Source organism: Salmo salar, chromosome ssa04, assembly GCF_905237065.1.
Source record: "Salmo salar chromosome ssa04, Ssal_v3.1, whole genome shotgun sequence".
In the NCBI taxonomy this organism is placed as follows: domain Eukaryota; kingdom Metazoa; phylum Chordata; class Actinopteri; order Salmoniformes; family Salmonidae; genus Salmo; species Salmo salar.
The window spans coordinates 6,138,343-6,158,163 of record NC_059445.1 but is presented as its reverse complement, the minus strand read 5'-3'; the positions used below and the strand labels follow the sequence as shown (position 1 = coordinate 6,158,163).

The 19,821-nt window shown below is 40.4% G+C and overlaps 1 protein-coding gene and 1 long non-coding RNA gene across 2 annotated transcripts in view; one reads left to right on the top strand and one right to left on the bottom strand.

Annotated features, from left to right (window-relative positions):
• Nucleotides 1–671: 671 nt before the first annotated feature.
• LOC123742401 (uncharacterized) lies at nucleotides 672–4,471 on the bottom strand. The gene is made up of 3 exons (XR_006769530.1): nucleotides 4,363–4,471; nucleotides 1,230–1,360; nucleotides 672–740 (listed from the first exon to the last, which is right to left on the bottom strand). It is a non-coding gene; the product is annotated as an uncharacterized lncRNA (long non-coding RNA).
• Nucleotides 4,472–10,140: 5,669 nt separating this feature from the next.
• LOC106610458 (ecto-ADP-ribosyltransferase 4) overlaps nucleotides 10,141–19,821 on the top strand; it is a 16,206-nt gene continuing 6,525 nt past the window's right edge. Inside the window, exons 1-2 of the mRNA XM_014209835.2 lie at nucleotides 10,141–10,399; nucleotides 18,791–18,850. Coding sequence (XP_014065310.1) covers nucleotides 18,791–18,850 — 60 coding nt within the window. The 5' untranslated portion in view covers nucleotides 10,141–10,399. The remainder of the gene's footprint in view (nucleotides 10,400–18,790; nucleotides 18,851–19,821) is intronic.

Here is a 19,821-nt window from a genome sequence, read left to right as displayed (position 1 = left end):
CCGGAGAAGCATGACGATATTCCATTCAAATGCCGTGGCTTCCTGCTCCAGTGCTATCTCTATTTCGCCTATCTGACAGGAGCCCCCACCACCGAGAGGTCCAAATGTGAAGACTTATTTATATCAAATCAGTTCTCTAGATTTAATTATTACGTGATTAAACAAATCATGTAAACATTAATTAACTAGGATGTCACATCTGCTCCTGCAACGCCCTCTACTGCTCATCCTGTGTCTCTTTGACCTGCCGCCTCCCCCAGTGCTCTTTCCCCCTCTCTGTGTGTTTGTGTGTGATTGTGTGGGAAGAGACAGGTGTGCTGGAGTCAGAGCCGATCCCCACCAGCTGCAACCCATTCCATAATCAAGACCTCTACAAATACTCAGTCCTGCCTCTTCCACACTGCCAGATTGTAATCTCTATGCTTCTAGCTATTTGTTACTATTCAGATCCTGTTACCCTGCTGTGCCTATTTCCTGCCTGATGCTGTTTTACCTCTCCACTACAGTTCTGCCGCTCTGACTCTGGTCCCTGTCTCCTGTCCCATGTCTCATCATCCTGCTACCCTATCCTGGATTCCGCACACTACCACTCCCTTGGATTCCCCTCCGGACCTGCTTACCCTGTCCCAACCCCTCTCGCTCCAACCTCAGCCTCCTCTGTGTTGCAATAAATACCTTGGTTATTTCATCCCAATTTCCTCGTCTGAGACTGCTCTTGGGTTCCCCTTGTTCTGCTCCGCCTAACATAGGAAGTCGGGGCACCACGGGAAAATGTTGTTTTACATAGTTACGACTTCCCGGATATAACTCTTCAGATATTTTCATATCTTATCGATTTAGTCTTCTATTTATGATTATTACCTCGGTCATTCTCATTCTGAACATCGTAAAATTATTGGTTATCTGCACGGACCCTAGTCTAAATAATGAATCAGCGATATACAAATTGGCTTAATTATTTATTTACTAACTAAATAATCACACAGAATTACATAACAAACAAACAGACAGTATAGCTTTTGGTTACTAACAATGCAATGAAAATGTCCTTAAGGGACTACACCGATTTGATAGCTTGGTAGACACTGAAAAGGGTGGAGACAGATAAGGAGCGGGAAAGACAAAATGGAGCCACTAACACACAGTCGATAATTATACTCATGGACATGCTAATACTTTGCACATGAACGACCGCTCATTCGAGAATAAATTGCAATATACATATTTACGCTTGTATGTCGTTGTTGTCTCTCTTTTGAAGTCACTCGATCATTCTGTGGAGAATAGTTCATCAGTGAGTCTCTGGTTGTGTTCCCCAGAAGTCACAATGTCTTTCGTGGTTGTAGCATGTTCAGCAGCTCTGTTATAACGGATAAGTCAGAGTAGAGAAGTGTTCTTTAGAATGGATTTTCAGAGTACCATTCGTTCTTAGAGTGATCAGTTAGAATAGATACTCCCGCGGTTGTTGGTATTCTTGTCTTCGGCTACGCATATGTCCAGCTGCAGACTGGTAAAAGCGTTGTTTAGGATTTGCTCCTTCTGTAGAAATGTTTTAGAGTTTAACCATTTCCAGCCGTGTAGCCAACACTACACACTGTCTGGTCTCCTTGGCCTATAGATTGGTAGCCATTTCAACGTGGGGACAGCGTCCTAGCATTCTTTGACTAAATGTACATTTCTTAACCATTCGTGACATCCAGCGTACCGTGTGTTTACTGGTATGACTGTAAATTTCGTCACCAGTGGGTTTTATACACTTCTGAGCATAGGGGCATTCCGTGACGCCAATGTAATGTCTGTGCTCACTTGGGTGTGGCCACTGTCTTATACTTAATCATTAATTTTATACAACATTCAGGTAGAAAACTAATAACTGAGGAATGTACACTTCCATAGTTACATTTATGTTGTCCTACCATCTATAGTTACATCACAAATGATTAATACATTCTACAGTATTATTCTTTAAATACCCACGGACCATTCCCACATTCTGAAAAATATAAATATTGTTTAATTCTCCAATTTTGGGGATTAGGAATTTTGGAGGGGAGAATGTCTTTGTTCTCCATAGGCTCTCTTCCTCAATACACCCAAACCCAAAGTTTCCACACAGTATTTATAACCGTCATAAAACCTGTGGTGGGAGAGAGAGTGAGAGGGGGGGGGGGCATGATATACACCCAAGAGGGCCACGTCATGACAGCTGACCTGAGGCAGAGCCTGAACCCATATAGGTAGGGGCCACACACCTCTCCGCGGTAGAGCGGCGTCGCCGGAGACAGCTAGGGCTCTGTCCCAATTGTGGCCAGGAGGGGAACCAGCTTCAGTGGTGTCCGGTGCGTCCTAACCCGGGGTCCACTAGAGCAGAGGGGTGGCCCCATGACCTTCTGTCTCCCATTTGAGTATTCCATTTTCATCGTTTTCCGCCAAACCCTTTCTGGTTCCCATTTCACCAGCTGGCTGTCCCTCAAGTGTTGTCTCTACAGCTCTAGTGGACTCCGGTGCCACAGGGAACTTCTACGACCAGGCCCTCGCCTCCTCCCTGAGCTTAACCTCATACACGCTCTCCTCTCCCTTTCCTGTCCAAGTCCTGGATTTGGGATTCGGCACAATTACTCACATCACGGCACCCCTCACCGTGGGTCCCAAGCACCAGGAAAGCCTTCCCTTCTTCATCATCACCTCACTCGTACACAAAGTCATCCTCTGCCTCTCATGGCTCCAACTTCATAACCCCCCCATCTCCTGGTCAAAGATGAGAACCACCGCCTGGGGACCAGGATACCAGAGAACCTGCTTACCCCAACCTTGTGGCGCCATCCTCCTGCTCCCTCCCTCCGGCACTCGACGTCGCACACCTGCTCCCCATCATTAAGCACACCTGGACTTCATCACCACCCTGATTACTCTCCCTTCATATAGCCCTCACCAACCTCAGTCATGAGGCAGTATTGGTTCTGTTTTCATGTCCAGATGCTTCTCTTGTTTTGTAACTCTCCGTGTCTGTTATTATTAAACTCATGATCTGCACCTGCTTCCTGACTCCCTGCGTCTTTGTTACAGAGGTGACTTGTCCTTCTAGAGTCCATGTTAATACTAGATAAAGTATAAAACAGAGGTGTCTTGTCAATGTTAGATAAAAACAGAGTAAGGAGAACAATAATGTACTAGACAGGTAATGTCTTTAATCTCAGTTAAATTATTTATTGAATAAACAGGAAGTACACATTGTTTATGTACAGCATGATGGAAGCACAAGAACATAACCTGAAAGGCCACTCAGCAAGGAACAAGCCATTGCTCAAAAACCGCCATAAAAACGCCAGACTACGGTGCGCAACTGCACATGGGGACAAAGATCGTACTTTTTGGAGAAATGTCCTCTGCTCTGATGAAACAAAAATAGAACTGTTTGGCCATAATGACAATTGTTATGTTTGGAGGAAAAAGGGGGAGGCTTTCCAGCCAAAGAACACCATCCCAACCGTGAAGCACAGGGATGGCAGCATCACGTTGTGGGGGTGCTTTGCTGTAGAAGGGACTGGCGCACTTCACAAAATAGATGACATCATGAGTGAGGGAAATTATGTGGATACATTGAAGCAACACCTCAAGACGTCAGTCAGGAAGTTAAAGTTTGGTCGCAAATGGGTCTTCCAAATGGACAATGACCCCAAGCATACTTCCAAAGTTGTGGCAAAATGGCTTAAGGACAACAAAGTCAAGGTATTGGAGTGGCCATCACAAAGCCCTGACCTCAATCCTATAGAAAATGTGTGCGCAGTACTGAAAAGGCGTGTGCGAGCAAGGAGGCCTATAAACCTGACTCAGTTACATCAGCTCTGTCAGGAGGAATGGGCCAAAGTTCACCCAACTTATTGTGGGAAGCTAGTGGAAGGCTACCCGAAACGTTTGACCCATTTTAAACAATTTAAAGGCAATGCTACCAATTACTAATTGAGTGTATGTAAACTTCTGACCCGCTGGGAATGTGATGAAAGAAACAAAAGCTGAAATAAATCATTCTCTCTACTATTATTCTGACATTTCACATTCATAAAATAAAGTGGTGATCCTAACTGACCTAAGACAGGGCATTTTTACTAGGATTAAATGTCAGGAATTGTGAAAAACTGAGTTTAAATGAATTTGGTTAAGGTGTATGTAAACTTCCAACTTCAACTGTATAGTATTATTAAGGATTATATCAATAAAATACATACGAACAACAACTACCCTGAAACATGTATGAACGTGAGAGGAAGAAAGAGAAGAGGTGCAGGTTGAGAGGGAACACATGATTTGATATTAGGTGGTTTTACTATATCAACAGCTTAAAAAAATAATCTGAGTATGTACCTCTGAAAGCATCCCTGAGCTCCTCCACTCCTATCATGTCTGCTGTACCTGCCAACATCAGCTCCACAAAGTCCACTCTGCCGCCACCTGGAGGAATATTCAGTTGACTGGGGGCTGAGAGGGATTAGAAGAGATGAGTGAAGGAGTAGGAGAATGACTTAACCATTAACAGATAAAATGTATGATCGGCATCTGACTGTAAGGCATTACAGAGGGTAGTGCGTACGGCCCAGTACATCACTTGAGCCAAGCTTCCTGCCATCCAGGACCTATATAATAGGCGGTGTCAGAGGAAAGTCCATAAAATTTCCAGAGACTCCAGTCACCCAAGTAATAGACTGTTTTCTCTGCTACCGCACTGCAAGCGGTACCGGAGCCTAGGACCAAAAGGCTCCTCAACATCTTTCACCCCCAAGCCATTAGACTGCTGAACAATTCATAAAAATCGCCACCGGACAATTTACTTGTAAGTAAGCATTTCACGGTAAAGTCTACACCTGTTGTATTTGAATCATGTGGCAAGTAAAGTTTGATTTGATTTGATTTAAACCGCTGCGCCAATCAGGATTCTTCACCTTAATTCTACAATGTAGAAAATAGTAAATATAAAGAAAAACCGTGGAATGAGTAGATGTGTCCAAACTTTTGACTAGTACAGTATATACACACACACTATATATAAATATATAAATACTTGGTTCAGTCTGCTTTCCACCAGACACTGGGACCTTTCAGCAGTTCAATAACATAAAACACAAGGCCAGATCTACACTGGAGATGCTTACCAAGACGACAGTGAATGTTCCTGAATGGCCAAATTAAAGTTTTGAATTAAATCTGTTTGAAAATCTATGTCAAGTTTTGAAAATTGCTGTCTAGCCAAGACTGAACATTTTTGAAAATAATAATTTGCTAATATTGCACAATCCAAGTATGCAAAGCTCTTAGAGACTTACCCAAGAAGATGCAAAGCTGTAATCGATACCAAAGGTTTCTAACATGTATTGACTCAAGGAGCGGAATATTTATGCAACAATTATATATTTTTTATTACATTTATATTCTTTTTTTATTCTTTTTTTTAATGTAGATTGTTGACAAAAAATACAATTATATCCATTTGAGTCCTACTGTAAGACAATAAAATGTTCAGAAATCCACGGGGTATGAATACTTTTGCAAGGCAATGTACTTAGGCCCAGTTATCGTTCACCTGCTCAATCCCCCAGAACCATTAACATGTTACAAAATAATCAGACCATGCATAAAACTATCATATCTGGTGAAAATAAATCTTACCACAGTCTTAGAGAGTTATGTTATATTGGTTCGTTAAGACAAACGCAACAAGATGAACTGAGTGAGTATGAAATGTAAAATTGGAGTAACATGTCCGTGGGACAGTAGCCTACATTAATTACAGTCTACATTACATTACGATTGCAGTAATGTGTGTTTTAAAGTCTAAACACCTCCATATTCTGTGTCAACATCAGGATATCCGTTACCTTATTTGGCTAAACAACAAGGAACTAATGCACCACCGGATGGTGGGTTCAGACATATGGTCAAATGTAGTTAACTTGGGCTTATCCAGAAAATGTGAGTGTTAGGAAAACGGCAGTATGTTTTACTTTACAGTCAAGCTCAAATCGAACTGAAAGTTCAAGTTCCAGAATGCTGCACAGACTTTTTCAATGTGAATATTTTATCAAACAGGAACATTGCGTTGCTAGATGGGCAGAGTTTGAAGTTTTGGGACTATCCCATTGGTTCCTGTGTACTGGTTGAGCTAAGTAAAAATAAAAGAAAAAAGGAGTGAGGTCAAAGACAAAACTGATCCTAGATCAGCACTCTTAATGTACGATGCTTTGTAAATACGGGCTCTGGTCACATTTCCGAGGATGACATAACCCATCTACTGGTCAATTCTGGTACTGCTATATCTTTACTGATAAGGACTATTTTCTATATATTAACTAAAGTGTTTTTACTGTGCTACAACAACTAATAACTGACACCATTTAGAAGGAAAACACTGGAGTTACTTATAGTACATTACAAGACTTAGTATTAGAGTATACCTGACAAGTAAATGACATACCTGTATCACAGTATACACTGCAGATGTATTTCATCAGTAGAATGATCACATGGTACATACTGCATGGAACAGAATGGAAGCAAACATAGAAAAAGTCTGTTTTTTAAAATGGATGAATAACTGTAAATACTTGAATAAAAACAGTGATGTTACACAGTTATATGCACACTATAATGTAGCAAATATAGACCACAGTTAGTCTACTTAGACCAGTTAGTCTAGTAAGATCACAGCCAGTCTAGTTAAACCACAGTTAGTCTAGTTAAACCACAGTTTAGTTAGACCACAGTTAGAGCCTAGTTAGAACACAGTTAGAGTCTAGTTAGACCACAGTTAGTCTATTTAGACCAACGTTAGTATAGATAGACCACAGTTAGCCTAGTTAGACTTCAGTTAGAGTCGATTTAGACCACAGCTAGAGCCTAGTGAGAACACAGTTATTATAGTTTAGTTTAGTTTAGTTAGACAACAGTTAGTCTAGTTAAACCAAAGTTAGTCTAGTTAGACCGCAGTTAGTCTAGTTAGACCACAGTTAGTCTAGTTAGACGACAGTTAGAGTCTAGTTAGACCACAGTTAGAGTCTAGTTAGACCACAGTTAGAGTCTAGTTAGACCACAGTTAGTCGAGTTAAACCACAGTCTAGTTAGACCCCATTAGTCTAGTTACACCACCGTTAGTCTAGTTAGACCACAGTTTGTCTAGTTACACCACAGTTAGTCTAATTAGATCACAGTTAGTCTATTTACACCACCGTTAGTCTAGTTACACCACTGTTAGTCTAGTTCGACCACAGTTAGTCTAGTTAGACCACAGTTAGCCTAGTTACACCACAGTTAGAGCCTAATTAGACCACAGTTAGTCTAATTAGACCACAGTTAGTCTAATTAGACCACAGTTAGAGTCTAGTTAGACCACAGTTAGTCTAGTTACACCACAGTTAGTCTAATTAGACCACAGTTAGAGTCTAGTTAGACCACAGTTAGTCTAGTTACACCACAGTTAGTCTATTTAGACCAATGTTAGTATAGATAGACCACAGTTAGCCTAGTTAGACTTCAGTTAGAGTCGATTTAGACCACAGCTAGAGCCTAGTGAGAACACAGCTATTATAGTTAGACAACAGTTAGTCTAGTTAAACCAAAGTTAGTCTAGTTAGACCGCAGTTAGTCTAGTTAGACCACAGTTAATCTAGTTAGACCACAGTTAGAGTCTAGTTAGAACACAGTTAGAGTCTAGTTAGACCACAGTTAGAGTCTAGTTAGACCACAGTTACTCGAGTTAAACCACAGTCTAGTTAGACCCCATTAGTCTAGTTACACCACCGTTAGTCTAGTTAGACCACAGTTTGTCTAGTTACACCACAGTTAGTCTAGTTAGATCACAGTTAGTCTATTTACACCACCGTTAGTCTAGTTACACCACTGTTAGTCTAGTTAGACCACAATTAGTCTAGTTAGACCACAGTTAGCCTAGTTACACCACAGTTAGAGCCTAATTAGACCACAGTTAGTCTAATTAGACCACAGTTAGTCTAATTAGACCACAGTTAGAGTCTAGTTAGACCGCAGTAAGAGTGTAGTTAGATCACAGTTAGAGCCTAGTTAGACCACAGTTAGAAACAAGTTACACCACAGTTAGTCTAGTTAGTCCACAGAATCTAGTTAGACCACAGTTAGAGTCTAGTTAGACCACATTTAGAGTCTAGTTAGACCACAGTCTACTTAGGCCACAGTTAGAGTCTAGTTAGTTAGGCTACAGTTAGTCAGGCCGCAGTTAGAGTCTAGTCAGGCCACAGTTAGAGTCTAGTTAGACCCCAGTTAGAGTCTAGTTAGACCACAGTTAGAGCCTATAAGACCACAGCTCCACTGCCCTGGGCCTGATGAATGGTGGACAAACTTCACATAGCATTGGCCTCTTGAAAGACATCAAATAAATAGTTTAATTTGGTTACAAATAAACTAAAAACAGCTTAACTCCCACAGGGATATCCAGTGCAACTCCATTAGCGTCCAAGTTAGAGCAGTGGTTCCCAAATTTGGCATCGGGACCATATGTGGGGTCCCCTAAAACTCAAATGAGAAAATCTGTAATCTTATCAAACAAATTGATTAATAACTTGTTTTCTATTAAAATGGATATAGAATACAATTTGTTAGTGTAAACTAAGGTCCTTTTGCACTATAAGATGTTTTCAAGTCATTATTATGTGTTGGGACAGCCTGCAGGACCTAACATTGAGAGAATATTTACTGTGCTTTCTCACACACCCAGTGTTGTTTAACACATGATCCATCCTTCCAACTCTTCAATGGGTCCGCACCAAAAATGCAGTGTAATTCTGGTAGGGGAGGCCTGTGGGAGAGAGTTAAAAAATAGCAAAATGTGACTTGGCTAAAAGGTAATTTAAAAAGCAGCATTTATTAAGTGCTGATAGCTCCAGACAAATGACTCTCTCTTCTTAATTTCGCTTTCATTCTCGCTCTTACTTTCTTTTTCTCCCTCGCTCTCTCTGCCTCACTCACTCTGTCTCTCTCTCTCTCAGGTGATAAGAACAGAGGCTGATGTAAAAGGAAGCTAAATTCATTGGTAGTGATGATGTCACAAAGACAGCGTTTCCCACTTGCAACTGGACATTCACTGCAGATAAGCTGGTTTGAAAATGTCCCTTGTTTTGTGCTCACAAGTAGTTCAATATATAAAGAATAGGGTGCTATTTAGAATGCAGGCTGAGTCAGTTTGTCAACCCAAACTCTATCTTCCATAATCATACGGCAGACTAATTTCTCTATGCATGTTATTACAGACAGACAGGGAGGCAGACATTTATCCTAATCCTAGTCCACTCAATGCCCTATACAAGACACTACTTATACACACTGAGTAGACAAACAAATTAAGAACACCTGCTCTTTCCATGACATAGACTGACCGGGTGAATCCAGGTGAAAGCTATGATCTCTTATTGATGCCAATTGAAGGGGAGGAGACAGGTTAAAGAAGGATTTTAAAGCCTTGAGACAATTGAGACATGGATTGTGCATGTGTGCCATTCAGAGGGTGAATGGGCAAGACAAAAGATTGACGTGCTTTTGAATGGGGTTTGGTAGTAGGTGCCAGGCGCACCGGTTTGAATGTGTCAAGAACTGAACGTTGCTGGGTTTTTCACGCTCAACAGTTTCCTGTGTGTATCAAGAATGGTCCACCCCCCAGAGGACATCCAGCCAACTTGACACAACTGTGGGAAGCGTTGGAGTCTGTACTTTGTCAAGGTTTTTCTAAGGTGGCCATGGCGTACTGTCGATTTAGGGCCAGATAGCACTGCATTTTCCTTTGTGCTTGTGTTTCCCAATAGGTAATGTAGTTTTGATTTGACTGTGTTGTAATTTGGTTTATTCTGATTGTTTGGATTTTCTGGTCCTGAGGCTTCAGTGTGTTAGTAGAACAGGTTTGTGAACTCAAAACTGAATTGTTATTTTGAGTTTTTATTATTAGTGGATATTGGCCTAATTCTACCCTGCATGCATTGTTTTTCGTTATAATCTTTACATGTAGGGGCATCTTACAGAACTCTGCATGCATGGTTTCAATGGGGTGTTTGTCCCAATGGGTGAAATCTCTCTCTCTCTCTCTCTCTCTCTCTCTCTCTCTCTCTCTCTCTCTCTCTCCAATTTGCTTAATTGGCATTCGTATATTGGACATTAAGTGATAGTGATACACTGACATTGTAAGATCTGGAGTGAGTCAGCAATGTAGTCTGGCAGCAACTCAACCCAGGATTTACAAGAAATTGCATGACTGACTAAAAAGGGAACGCCTTCAAGATAAGGGTGACCAATCACTTTGTGAAGTACAACGCCCCGCATCTCTATAAAGCGTCAGCTGCATCTCCGCTTGTAGACATACGACTCTATATACCCAACTAAACAGGCAAAGGTAAGGACATCTATAAAGTTAGACTTACAAGGAACAAGCCTGAACTACATTCTTGTTGCATGTTTTGTTATTACAAATGGGTGTTCTTTCCAAATTGACAGTTCAATATCTGTGAATAATTTGGAAAGACTGCATATGCAATTTATTTTATACAAACCTTCTATAATATGTTTATTGTAACAATAGTAACTAATGAATACGTCATTAGTAAATATAGGCATTATGATATAGGCATTATGATGAAGGCATTATGATGTAGGCATTATGATATAGTCATTATGACGTAGAAATTATGATGTAGGCATTATGATGTAGGCATTATGATGTAGGCATTATGATATAGGCATTATGATATAGGCATTATGATGAAGGCATTATGATATAGTCATTATGATGTAGGCATTATGATGTAGGCATTACGATGTAGGCATTATGATGTAGACATTACGATCTAGGCATTATGATGTAGGATTTATGATCTAGGCATTATGATATAGGCATTATGATGAAGGCATTATGATATAGGCATTATGACATAGTCATTATGATGTAGGCATTATGCACATTCCTAAAACGGGACAAATATGGACTTAAATATTTAATACACATTCTGCACTTCTAATGATGTCTGGCAATGAATTCAATCACTTGAAGCCTGAAGTATTAAAGCTCTCTTACCCCTTCAAAGCTAGAATCCTTAATTGAAACAAAAACAATTATCTGCATAGCTGATATTTTGGTGGTGTCGGAGGTATGTAACTGCGTTGAATCTGTCAAATCAGTGAGGTATACCTTATAGCCTACCTCAGACAATGAAGTTATTTTTACTGGACTAGGCTTGGAAATTTTTTTACTCCAACTGGTGTATGTTTTCTCCATCTGTTGCTGTGCAACACTTACATAACAAGTTAGCTATATTTTCAGCACCAGGCGCTGTTCACCTTCTATTGAATGCACTGCGGTTGCAGCTTTACGTTTCAGCACCACTAAGTGGTCCGCTGCCTGCTTTATTAGTTGACTGTCTCCTGCATTCTCTCTCCACATGTTCAAATGTATTTTAGTATACCAGAAGTACATTCATTTCCAATGGAACGCATTGCGTTGCAGTTGCAGTTCATTCTGTGTGGGGCAAACTCCCCCCAATTGTTTTTAGATGCGTGCCAGCAAAGCCACTACACAACACAACATTAAACAATACATTAATTGCACTATAACTGTGACAAACGGTGCCCACAAACTGTTAGAGCCTACACAAAGCTGTCCCAACAGCAGAGTCCCAACAGCAGTCCCAACACCTTACCACTGCTACACCTGACCATCAAGACATTAATGAGCGAGCTAAGACCGACATAACTATTTGTTCAGCACTTTTTAAATGTACAGTGACAGAATCTAGAACATGGGCCATTCTTACAGTATTCTCCCTGTACAAGTCAGAACCGTAGGACAAATAAAGGGGGCATATAAACAGGCAATGAAAGCTCTTACAATATTCTATGATGACATTGCTCTAAGACAGACTATATGTGCACCACCAAGTCAGAACAGTAGGCTAAGTTATGAGGGGGAAAGGGACCAAATTATTAGGGTGAGGTACATTGGCTACTAACAGCTTACTACACAACATACACTTAGTATCACTTTCTTAGTTACAGTATACATATCTCCCTGGCATATTACATCATTTATGCAGCAGCATACAAGACATTTTTGGACTCACGATGTGCTGTGCTCACTTGAACAGGAAGGTGGCGTGGCGGTCCTTCCTGTGGGCTTTAGAAAGAGGCCCGAAATCCCAATTTGGAATTCCAAGTTAGATGACCATTCAAAATTATTTTCCATATTTTCCCAGTCGAATCAAGTTTTATCCGAGTTCCCAGTTGTCTTGAACTCACTGCAGTCTGAGATTTTCCAGTACTGAGTTTCCAGTTGTTTTGAACATGGCAGACCAGCATGGCCAATGTATTAGACTTTTCTGGTCCATGGCGTTTTTCGTGATATCCAATTGATAGCCCCTTTTTCCTGATATCCAATTGCTAGTTACGATCTTGTCTCATCGCTGCAACTCCCCTACGGACTCGGCGAAGGTCGAGAGCCAAGCTGCACTGCTTCTTGACTCACTGTTCACTTAACACGGAAGCCAGCCGCACCAATATGTTGGAGGAAACAGTCAACCTGACGACCGAAGTCAGCTTACAGGAGCATGCCCCGCCACATGGAGTTGCTAGAGCACGATGAGGACATCCCGGCCGGCCAAACCCTCCCCTAACACAGACAACGTTGGGCCAATTGTGCGCCGCCTCATGGGTCTCCTGGTCTCAGCCGGCTGTAACAGCCTGAGATCGAACCCGGGGCTGCAGTGGCGCCTTAGCACTCATTGTTGAATTTGCGATTTCCAACTTGTTGTGTAATGTTTGTGTCCAATGGCCGATGAGCAGCAATATGTTTTATCTATAATTTCTCTTCATATGACAAGAATTGAAAAGGATTTGCCAGTAGATTGCCGACTTGATGCATGATCATGCCTGCTTGTCTAGCTTGCTAGTTAAGGTTTTGAAAGTATGATGTTGACATGATTAGTCCAATCAAAGCTACTGTAGATGTAAAGTGATTTTGGTAATTTTATCTGTGGCGAATGACCTGGAGCCTTCTTGGATGGGTAGCACCCAAGGGGCTTGAATTTTCGAGCTCTACCCGATTTAGGGGTGACATAGTGTCCCCATGACTGACAGAACACTGAGCCAATCACGGCGCAACTAGAGAACATTACCAACCCCTACGCTCCGTATTTTCCGTACACGTATTAATGCCAAAATAATAAAATACAGAACAGACAAAAAAATTAAGAAATGCGTCGCCAACGGTGCTGCATAAGTTGGATTTATCGAACGTATGCATCAAACTGTATGTGTCGATGGTTTGACAGAAATGGTAGCAGAAGGTGAATGTTGAACTTTTGTTGCACACATATCCAGATGATGCTGCGTACCATTTTGCGCAATGACGCTGTCGGGTGATCAAGGCGTAAATGCAGCTGTCTGGTATCAAACTCGCTTGACACAGTGGTCACATTCCCCTGCTCAGACGTTGCATGCGTCAACCAATGGTTGCATGCCACGTCATCGACTGTACCGTCGAGCGCCAGATTGCTGTAACGTATAATGCGGTTAGCTGATACATAAAATACCTATCCAGGCATTGTAAAGTCTGGCATATGTCAGCAACGTCTGGGCAGTGGAACGTGGCCAATAACAACAGGAGATCAACTGAGCTGCTGGTTTATTCTTGTGGGTTTTTGAAAGCAAGCAAGTTAGTTTTAATACGCAGGTGCATGTAATCTCCCATTAGTAGCGTTTTAAGAAATCGGGTTCATAACATTTAGCTGAATGTTAAGTTCTGCCTGTTGGTTGCAATTGGCCAACTATCTCTATATACTGTACTAACAACAATAATCCACATAATAACATTCATAATTCATAGTCAATAACGTAATGAGAGGTAAAAATCAACAACGAAATATTTTATGTTTGTTTTTCAAACTTCAACAACAAACAAAAATGGCTTGTGGAAAAGATATCCCCTTTTTTTTACAGAAAAATAAGAATGGACAGATGAATATACTAATAATAGTAATGCTAGCAACGGTTATCAAAAGGTTACAAAAAATGTAACAGCTGCATAAAGAATGAGATACTCAAAGCTTTTAGAATTGAAAAAATCTATTAAATATTGACTGAACTATAGCACAAACAATTGTATAATGATGGACAGAAAGTAAACGTAATTCACCAGTTTTGGTGGGAATTCAGGTTTAGACTTTGTCAAATATAAAAAATTATGTATTTGAAACAACCCATGCTAACATTTTCACACCATACAGTGCCTTCAGAAACTATTCATACCCCTTGACTAATTCCACATTTTGTTGTGTTAATGTATATCCTGAATTCAAACAATACCCAGAATACCCCACAACGACAAAGAGAAACCATGTTTTTAGACATTTTTGCTAATTTATTGAAAATGAAACACAGAAATATCTCATTTACATAGGTCTTCACACCCCTGAATCAATCACCTTTGCCAGCGATTACAGCTGTGACTCTTTCTGGTTAAGTCTCTAAGAGCTTTGCACTCCTGGATTCTTCAAGCTCTGCCATGTTGATTGTTGATCATTGCTAGATAGCCACTTTCAAGTCTTGCCATACATTTTCCAGCCTATTTAAGTCAACACTGTAACGAGGCCACTCAGGAACATTTAATGTAATCTTGGTAAGCAACTCCGGTGTATATTTGGAATTACATTTTAGGTTATTGCTGGTGAAAGGTGAAGTTTTTTCAGTTTTGGAAAGCAGACTGAACCAGTTTCCCTCTAGAGTTTTGTCTTTGCGTAGCTCTAATCCATTTATTTTTATCTGAAAAATCTCCCTAGACCTTGCCAATAACAAGCATAACCATAACATGATGTAACCACCACCATGCTTGAAAATATGAAGAGTGGTACTCAGTGATGTGTTGGATTTGCCCCAAACATTTCGCTTTGTATTTAGGAGACAAGGATAATTTCTTCGCCACATTTTTTGCAGTTTTACTTTAATGCATGTTTTGGAATATTTGTATTATGTACAGGCTTCCTTCTAGGCACTCTGTCATTTAGGTTAGTATTGTGGTGTAACTATAATGTTGTTTATCCATCCTCCGTTGTCTCCTATCACAGCCATTAAACTGAAATTTTAAGTCACCATTGGCCTCATTGTGCAATCCCTGAGCGGTTTCCTTCCTCTCCGGCAACTGAGTTAGGAAGGACGCCTGTGTCTTTGTAGTGACTGGGTGTATTGATACACCATCCAAAGTGTAATTAATAACTTCACCATGCTCAAAGGGATATTCATTGTCTGCTTTTGAAAATGTTTACACATCTACCAATACGTGCCTTTCTTTGCGAGGCATTGAAAAACTTCTGGTCTTTCCGTTTGAATCTGTATGTGAAATGTACTGCTCGACGGAGGGCCTTTACAGATAATTATAGGTGTGGGGAACAGAGATGAGGTAGTCATTCAAAAATCATTTGAAACATTATTATTGCACAGTTAATGCAACTTCTGTGACTGGTTAAGAAAATGTTTACGCTTGAACTTATTCAGGCTTTCTGTAACGGCCGTCGTATGAAGTGGACCAAGTCGCAGCGGGTTGAGTGCTCATATTAACTTTTATTAGAACACTTAATAACAAAACAAGAAAACAAATGAACGAACAGTATTGCAGGCTACACACACAGCAGTGCAAAAACAACTTCCCACAAAAACACAGGTGAAAAAAGGGCTACCTAAGTATGACTCTCAATCAGCAACAACGATGTACAGCTGTTCCTGACTGAGAGCCATACCAGACCAACAAAGAAATACACAACCTAGAAAATCATAGAAATACAAAACCTAGAACATAAACCTAAAACCCCGGAACACTCTAAACAAACACCCCTCTACATAAACACATAACCCAACAAACCCCGAACCACATAAAACAAACACCCCTGCCACGTCCTGACCAAACTACAATAACAATGTGTATTAATGTGTAACCCAAACTGCTGCAGATGTAGAAGGGCGACATCAGCGGATGCGGTGGATTGAGATGCATCCACTGCAAAAAAAACCGATTTCTCTAGTTTAAGCTGATGGATTTTTAAGAGGATTTTTGTATTATGCTAATTAGATTTACGCAGGGGCGCAGACATCGACTCTTTAAGAATCAACAAAATAAGATCTACAAAATAAAAAAATAAAAAATCCTGGAATTAAATGTACAGAACGCAAAACAGACGTAATTAAACTAGTCTCTTAAAATAAACAAAACCCCATGTTTCCCCTGTGGCAAAACTCAAAACAAACAAAAAGGAATAATGGTGGTTGCAGTCACTCCTTCTAAATTTCTTCCAAGGTCATAGAAAAATAAAGTTTCAGCCCTCCAGAGGGGGGCCATTCTCCCTGGTCGTATCAATCCACTCCACCAGCACAGCGACTGTCTCCTCCCACCAGCTTCACACCAGGCCCTGAGAAAAGAAAAGAGAGAGACAGTTGTCTTTCTTACTAAACACATGTGGGATAATAAAGCTGACTGCTATTGAACTACTATAATCACTGTAGATTTATACTCTACCTACCTGGTGGACTGACGATTTGAGCCTGGAGATCAGAGGAGAAAGAGAGAGAGACTCAAAAAAAGGAGAACGAGAGAGACCGAAAGAAGAGGAGAAATAGAAAGACAGCGAGAGAGATAGAAATAGAGGAGAAAGAGAGATATACAGAAAGAGAGATATACAGGAGACAGAGGCAAGAAAAGGGCAACCAGTGAAGAACAAACACCATTGTAAACCCATATTTATGTTTATTTATTTTCCCTTTTGTACTTGAACTATTTGCACATCGTTACAACACTGTATATAGACATAATATGACATTTGAAATGTCTCTATTCCTTTGGAACTTGTGTGATGTTTACTGTAAATGTTTTCTTGTTTATTTCACTTTTGTTTATTATCTATTTCACTTGCTTTGGCAATGTTAACATATGTTTCCCATGCCAATAAAGCCCTTAAATTGATCTGAATTGAGAGGGAGAGAAAGAGGAGCAAGAGAGAGGAGAAAGAGAGCGCATCGACAGACACACAGAGGATACAGAGAGAAGGGGGAAAAGAGAGACAGAAGAGAAATGAACATCAACATGACCTTTCATGATGTGATGATGAAGATATAGTCTAATCATTGGTGTGGTTCAACAACAGCCATTTTGCACATATTCCCCTTTGATGGAAATGTGAACTTCTCTTTGCTTATGAGTTTCTAATTTAATGCATTTGCTTTTGTCTGTTAACAGACTGTGGATTTTTTTGTTAAATGTTAATTTACATAGGTTGGGCAGGGCTTCCATAGTTGGACTCCTAGTTTCACATTCTTTTTCTATTAGGTTTAGAATTAAGGTAAGAGTTAAAGTTAGGGTTAGGTTAAAGGTTAGGGTTAGGTTTAGGTTTAGGGTTAGGCAAAATAGGATAATTAAATTGCAATCAATTGTTTGGTCCCCAGAAGGATAGTAAAACAAATATGTTTGTGTGTACGTGTGTGATCAAAACTTGACGTTCAGTTGAGATATGTACTGTATGTATACAGTGCATTCTATGTACTTGTTGATTGTGAATTTAGGATTATGAATATCATATAGATTTTTTGATCAGTTAAACAATTACGGGGATGTGAATTGTAAATCGATCTACCTTGCAAATGTGATAAGGTTTCTTACATTGTTTTCAATGTAAAAGAACCCGTACCCTTGGCACTGAAAAGCAAATGTCCACACTAATGTACCTAGAGGCCTTGTCTTGACACGGTGCATTCTGCACATCAACCAATAGAGGACAGTATTTACCTCAACCAGCTAAATGAATGATTGGCAGACAAAGCTTAGACTAGTAGACTCGTGTTCCTGGAGGGACGCAGGCTTCACCATAGTGCTGCTTTCCTTTATTTTGGGTGATTGATTGATTGGTGGTATATTGGCTAAAGAGTAATCCAGGTCTGAATCAGTCCCTAATTAGAGGAAGATGTTGATCATTATGATGTACTCTTACTATGGGAACCTTTTCTCCCTATCAGCAGTGGTGTTGCTGTTGTTAGTCATGTTCACACATAGATCAGCATGAAATAAGTGTTTCCTGTCTGTATGTGTGTGTGTGTGTGTGGTCTGCTTCTGAGTTTGAGGTTTGAGGGGTACACTATGTTAGTGTCATTTCTCAGACGAACAGAGGAGGAGCTGTGAAACTACCATGACAATACTAGTATAAAACAGCCATGAATACAGACACAGCATCTTAAAGAAGCTTCATCTAAACACAAGGTCATTTCTATTCCATGTGTCTCTGACACAGGGTTTCCATTGCACCCCACAGACAAGTTTGTTTGTAGCCTTTAACTCCAGAGGTGGACAACCCTCCTCTTGGAAAGCTACTGTGATCCAGCCCTGCTCAAACACACCTGATTCAACATACATTGACAACATCCTGATTACATTTGAGTAATTTAGCTGAAACTCTTATCCAGAGCCATTCGGGTTAAGCGCCTTGCTCAAGAGCACAGACAGATGTTTCATCTAGTCAGCTCTGGGATTCAAACCAGCAACTTTTCAGTTACTGACCCAACCCTCTTAACCACTAAGCTACCTGCCGAATAGTTGAATTGGATGTGTTGAAGCAGGGCTGCAGTAAAACCCTGCACCCACAGTACTGTAGCTCTCCAAGAGGACAATTTGCTACCCCTGTTTAACATAGTCATCAATAATGCCATAATGTTACTGTGTTTTCTCTTTCCTCCTTTATGTCTGCGGTTGATTTGAATGAAGATGGCGATCATTACAGTATGGACATTTCTTCTGTTGACCTCTGGTGTGGCCGTAGAGATTGTAAGTTGAGTTAAATATATTTTTGGTCTGTGTATGCGTGTGCCTGTCTGTCTGTGTGTGTGTGTGTGTGTGTGTGTGTGTGTGTGTGTGTGTGTGTGTGTGTGTGTGTGTGTGTGTGTGTGTGTGTGTGTGTGTGTGTGTGTGTGTGTGTGTGTGTGTGTGTGTGTGTGTGTGTATGAGGGGTGAAAAGGGGACTAAATTGAGCCTAATGTAGCTACTGATATAGATGTAGTATCTTAATTTGATCACTCTTTTGTTGGTAAGAATTTTCCTGTTCAGCAGGAAATCCAAACTTGTAGGAAATCCAAACTTGTAGTGTATTGGAGGTAGTGTAGTCTATTCGAAGAATTAAAAAGGATTCTAAAGATAGTCATTTCACTTTAGAACGTCATACTTAATTTGCCCTAACAAAAAATGTATCAACCCTTACAACATTTTTCATTCATTATAATCCACATAATAATCTACATTTCCTGCTGCTCTAGGATTATTTTCCTGCTGTAGCAAACTAGCTCAAATTAAGATCCTACACATATGGTACAGTGCCTTCGGAAAGTATTCAGATCCCCTAACTTTTTCCACATTTTATTACAGCCTTATTCTAAAATGGATTCAATACACACTACCCCATAATTACAAAGCGAAAACAGGTTTTTAGACATTTTTGCAAATATATTAAAAATTAAAAACAGAAATACCTCATTCACATAGGTATTCAGACTCGTTGCTATGAGACTCTAAATTGAGCTCAGATGCATCTTGTTTCCATTGATCGTCTTTGAGATTGACAGTGCATGTCAGAGCAAAAACCATGCCATGAGGTTGAAGGAATTGTCCGGATTGTCCGGATTGTGTCGAGGCACAGATCTGGGGAAGGGTACAAATCAACTTTCTGCAGCATTGAAGGTCCCCAAGAACAGTGTCCTCCATCATTCTATAATGGAAGAAGTTTGGAACCACCAAGACTACCT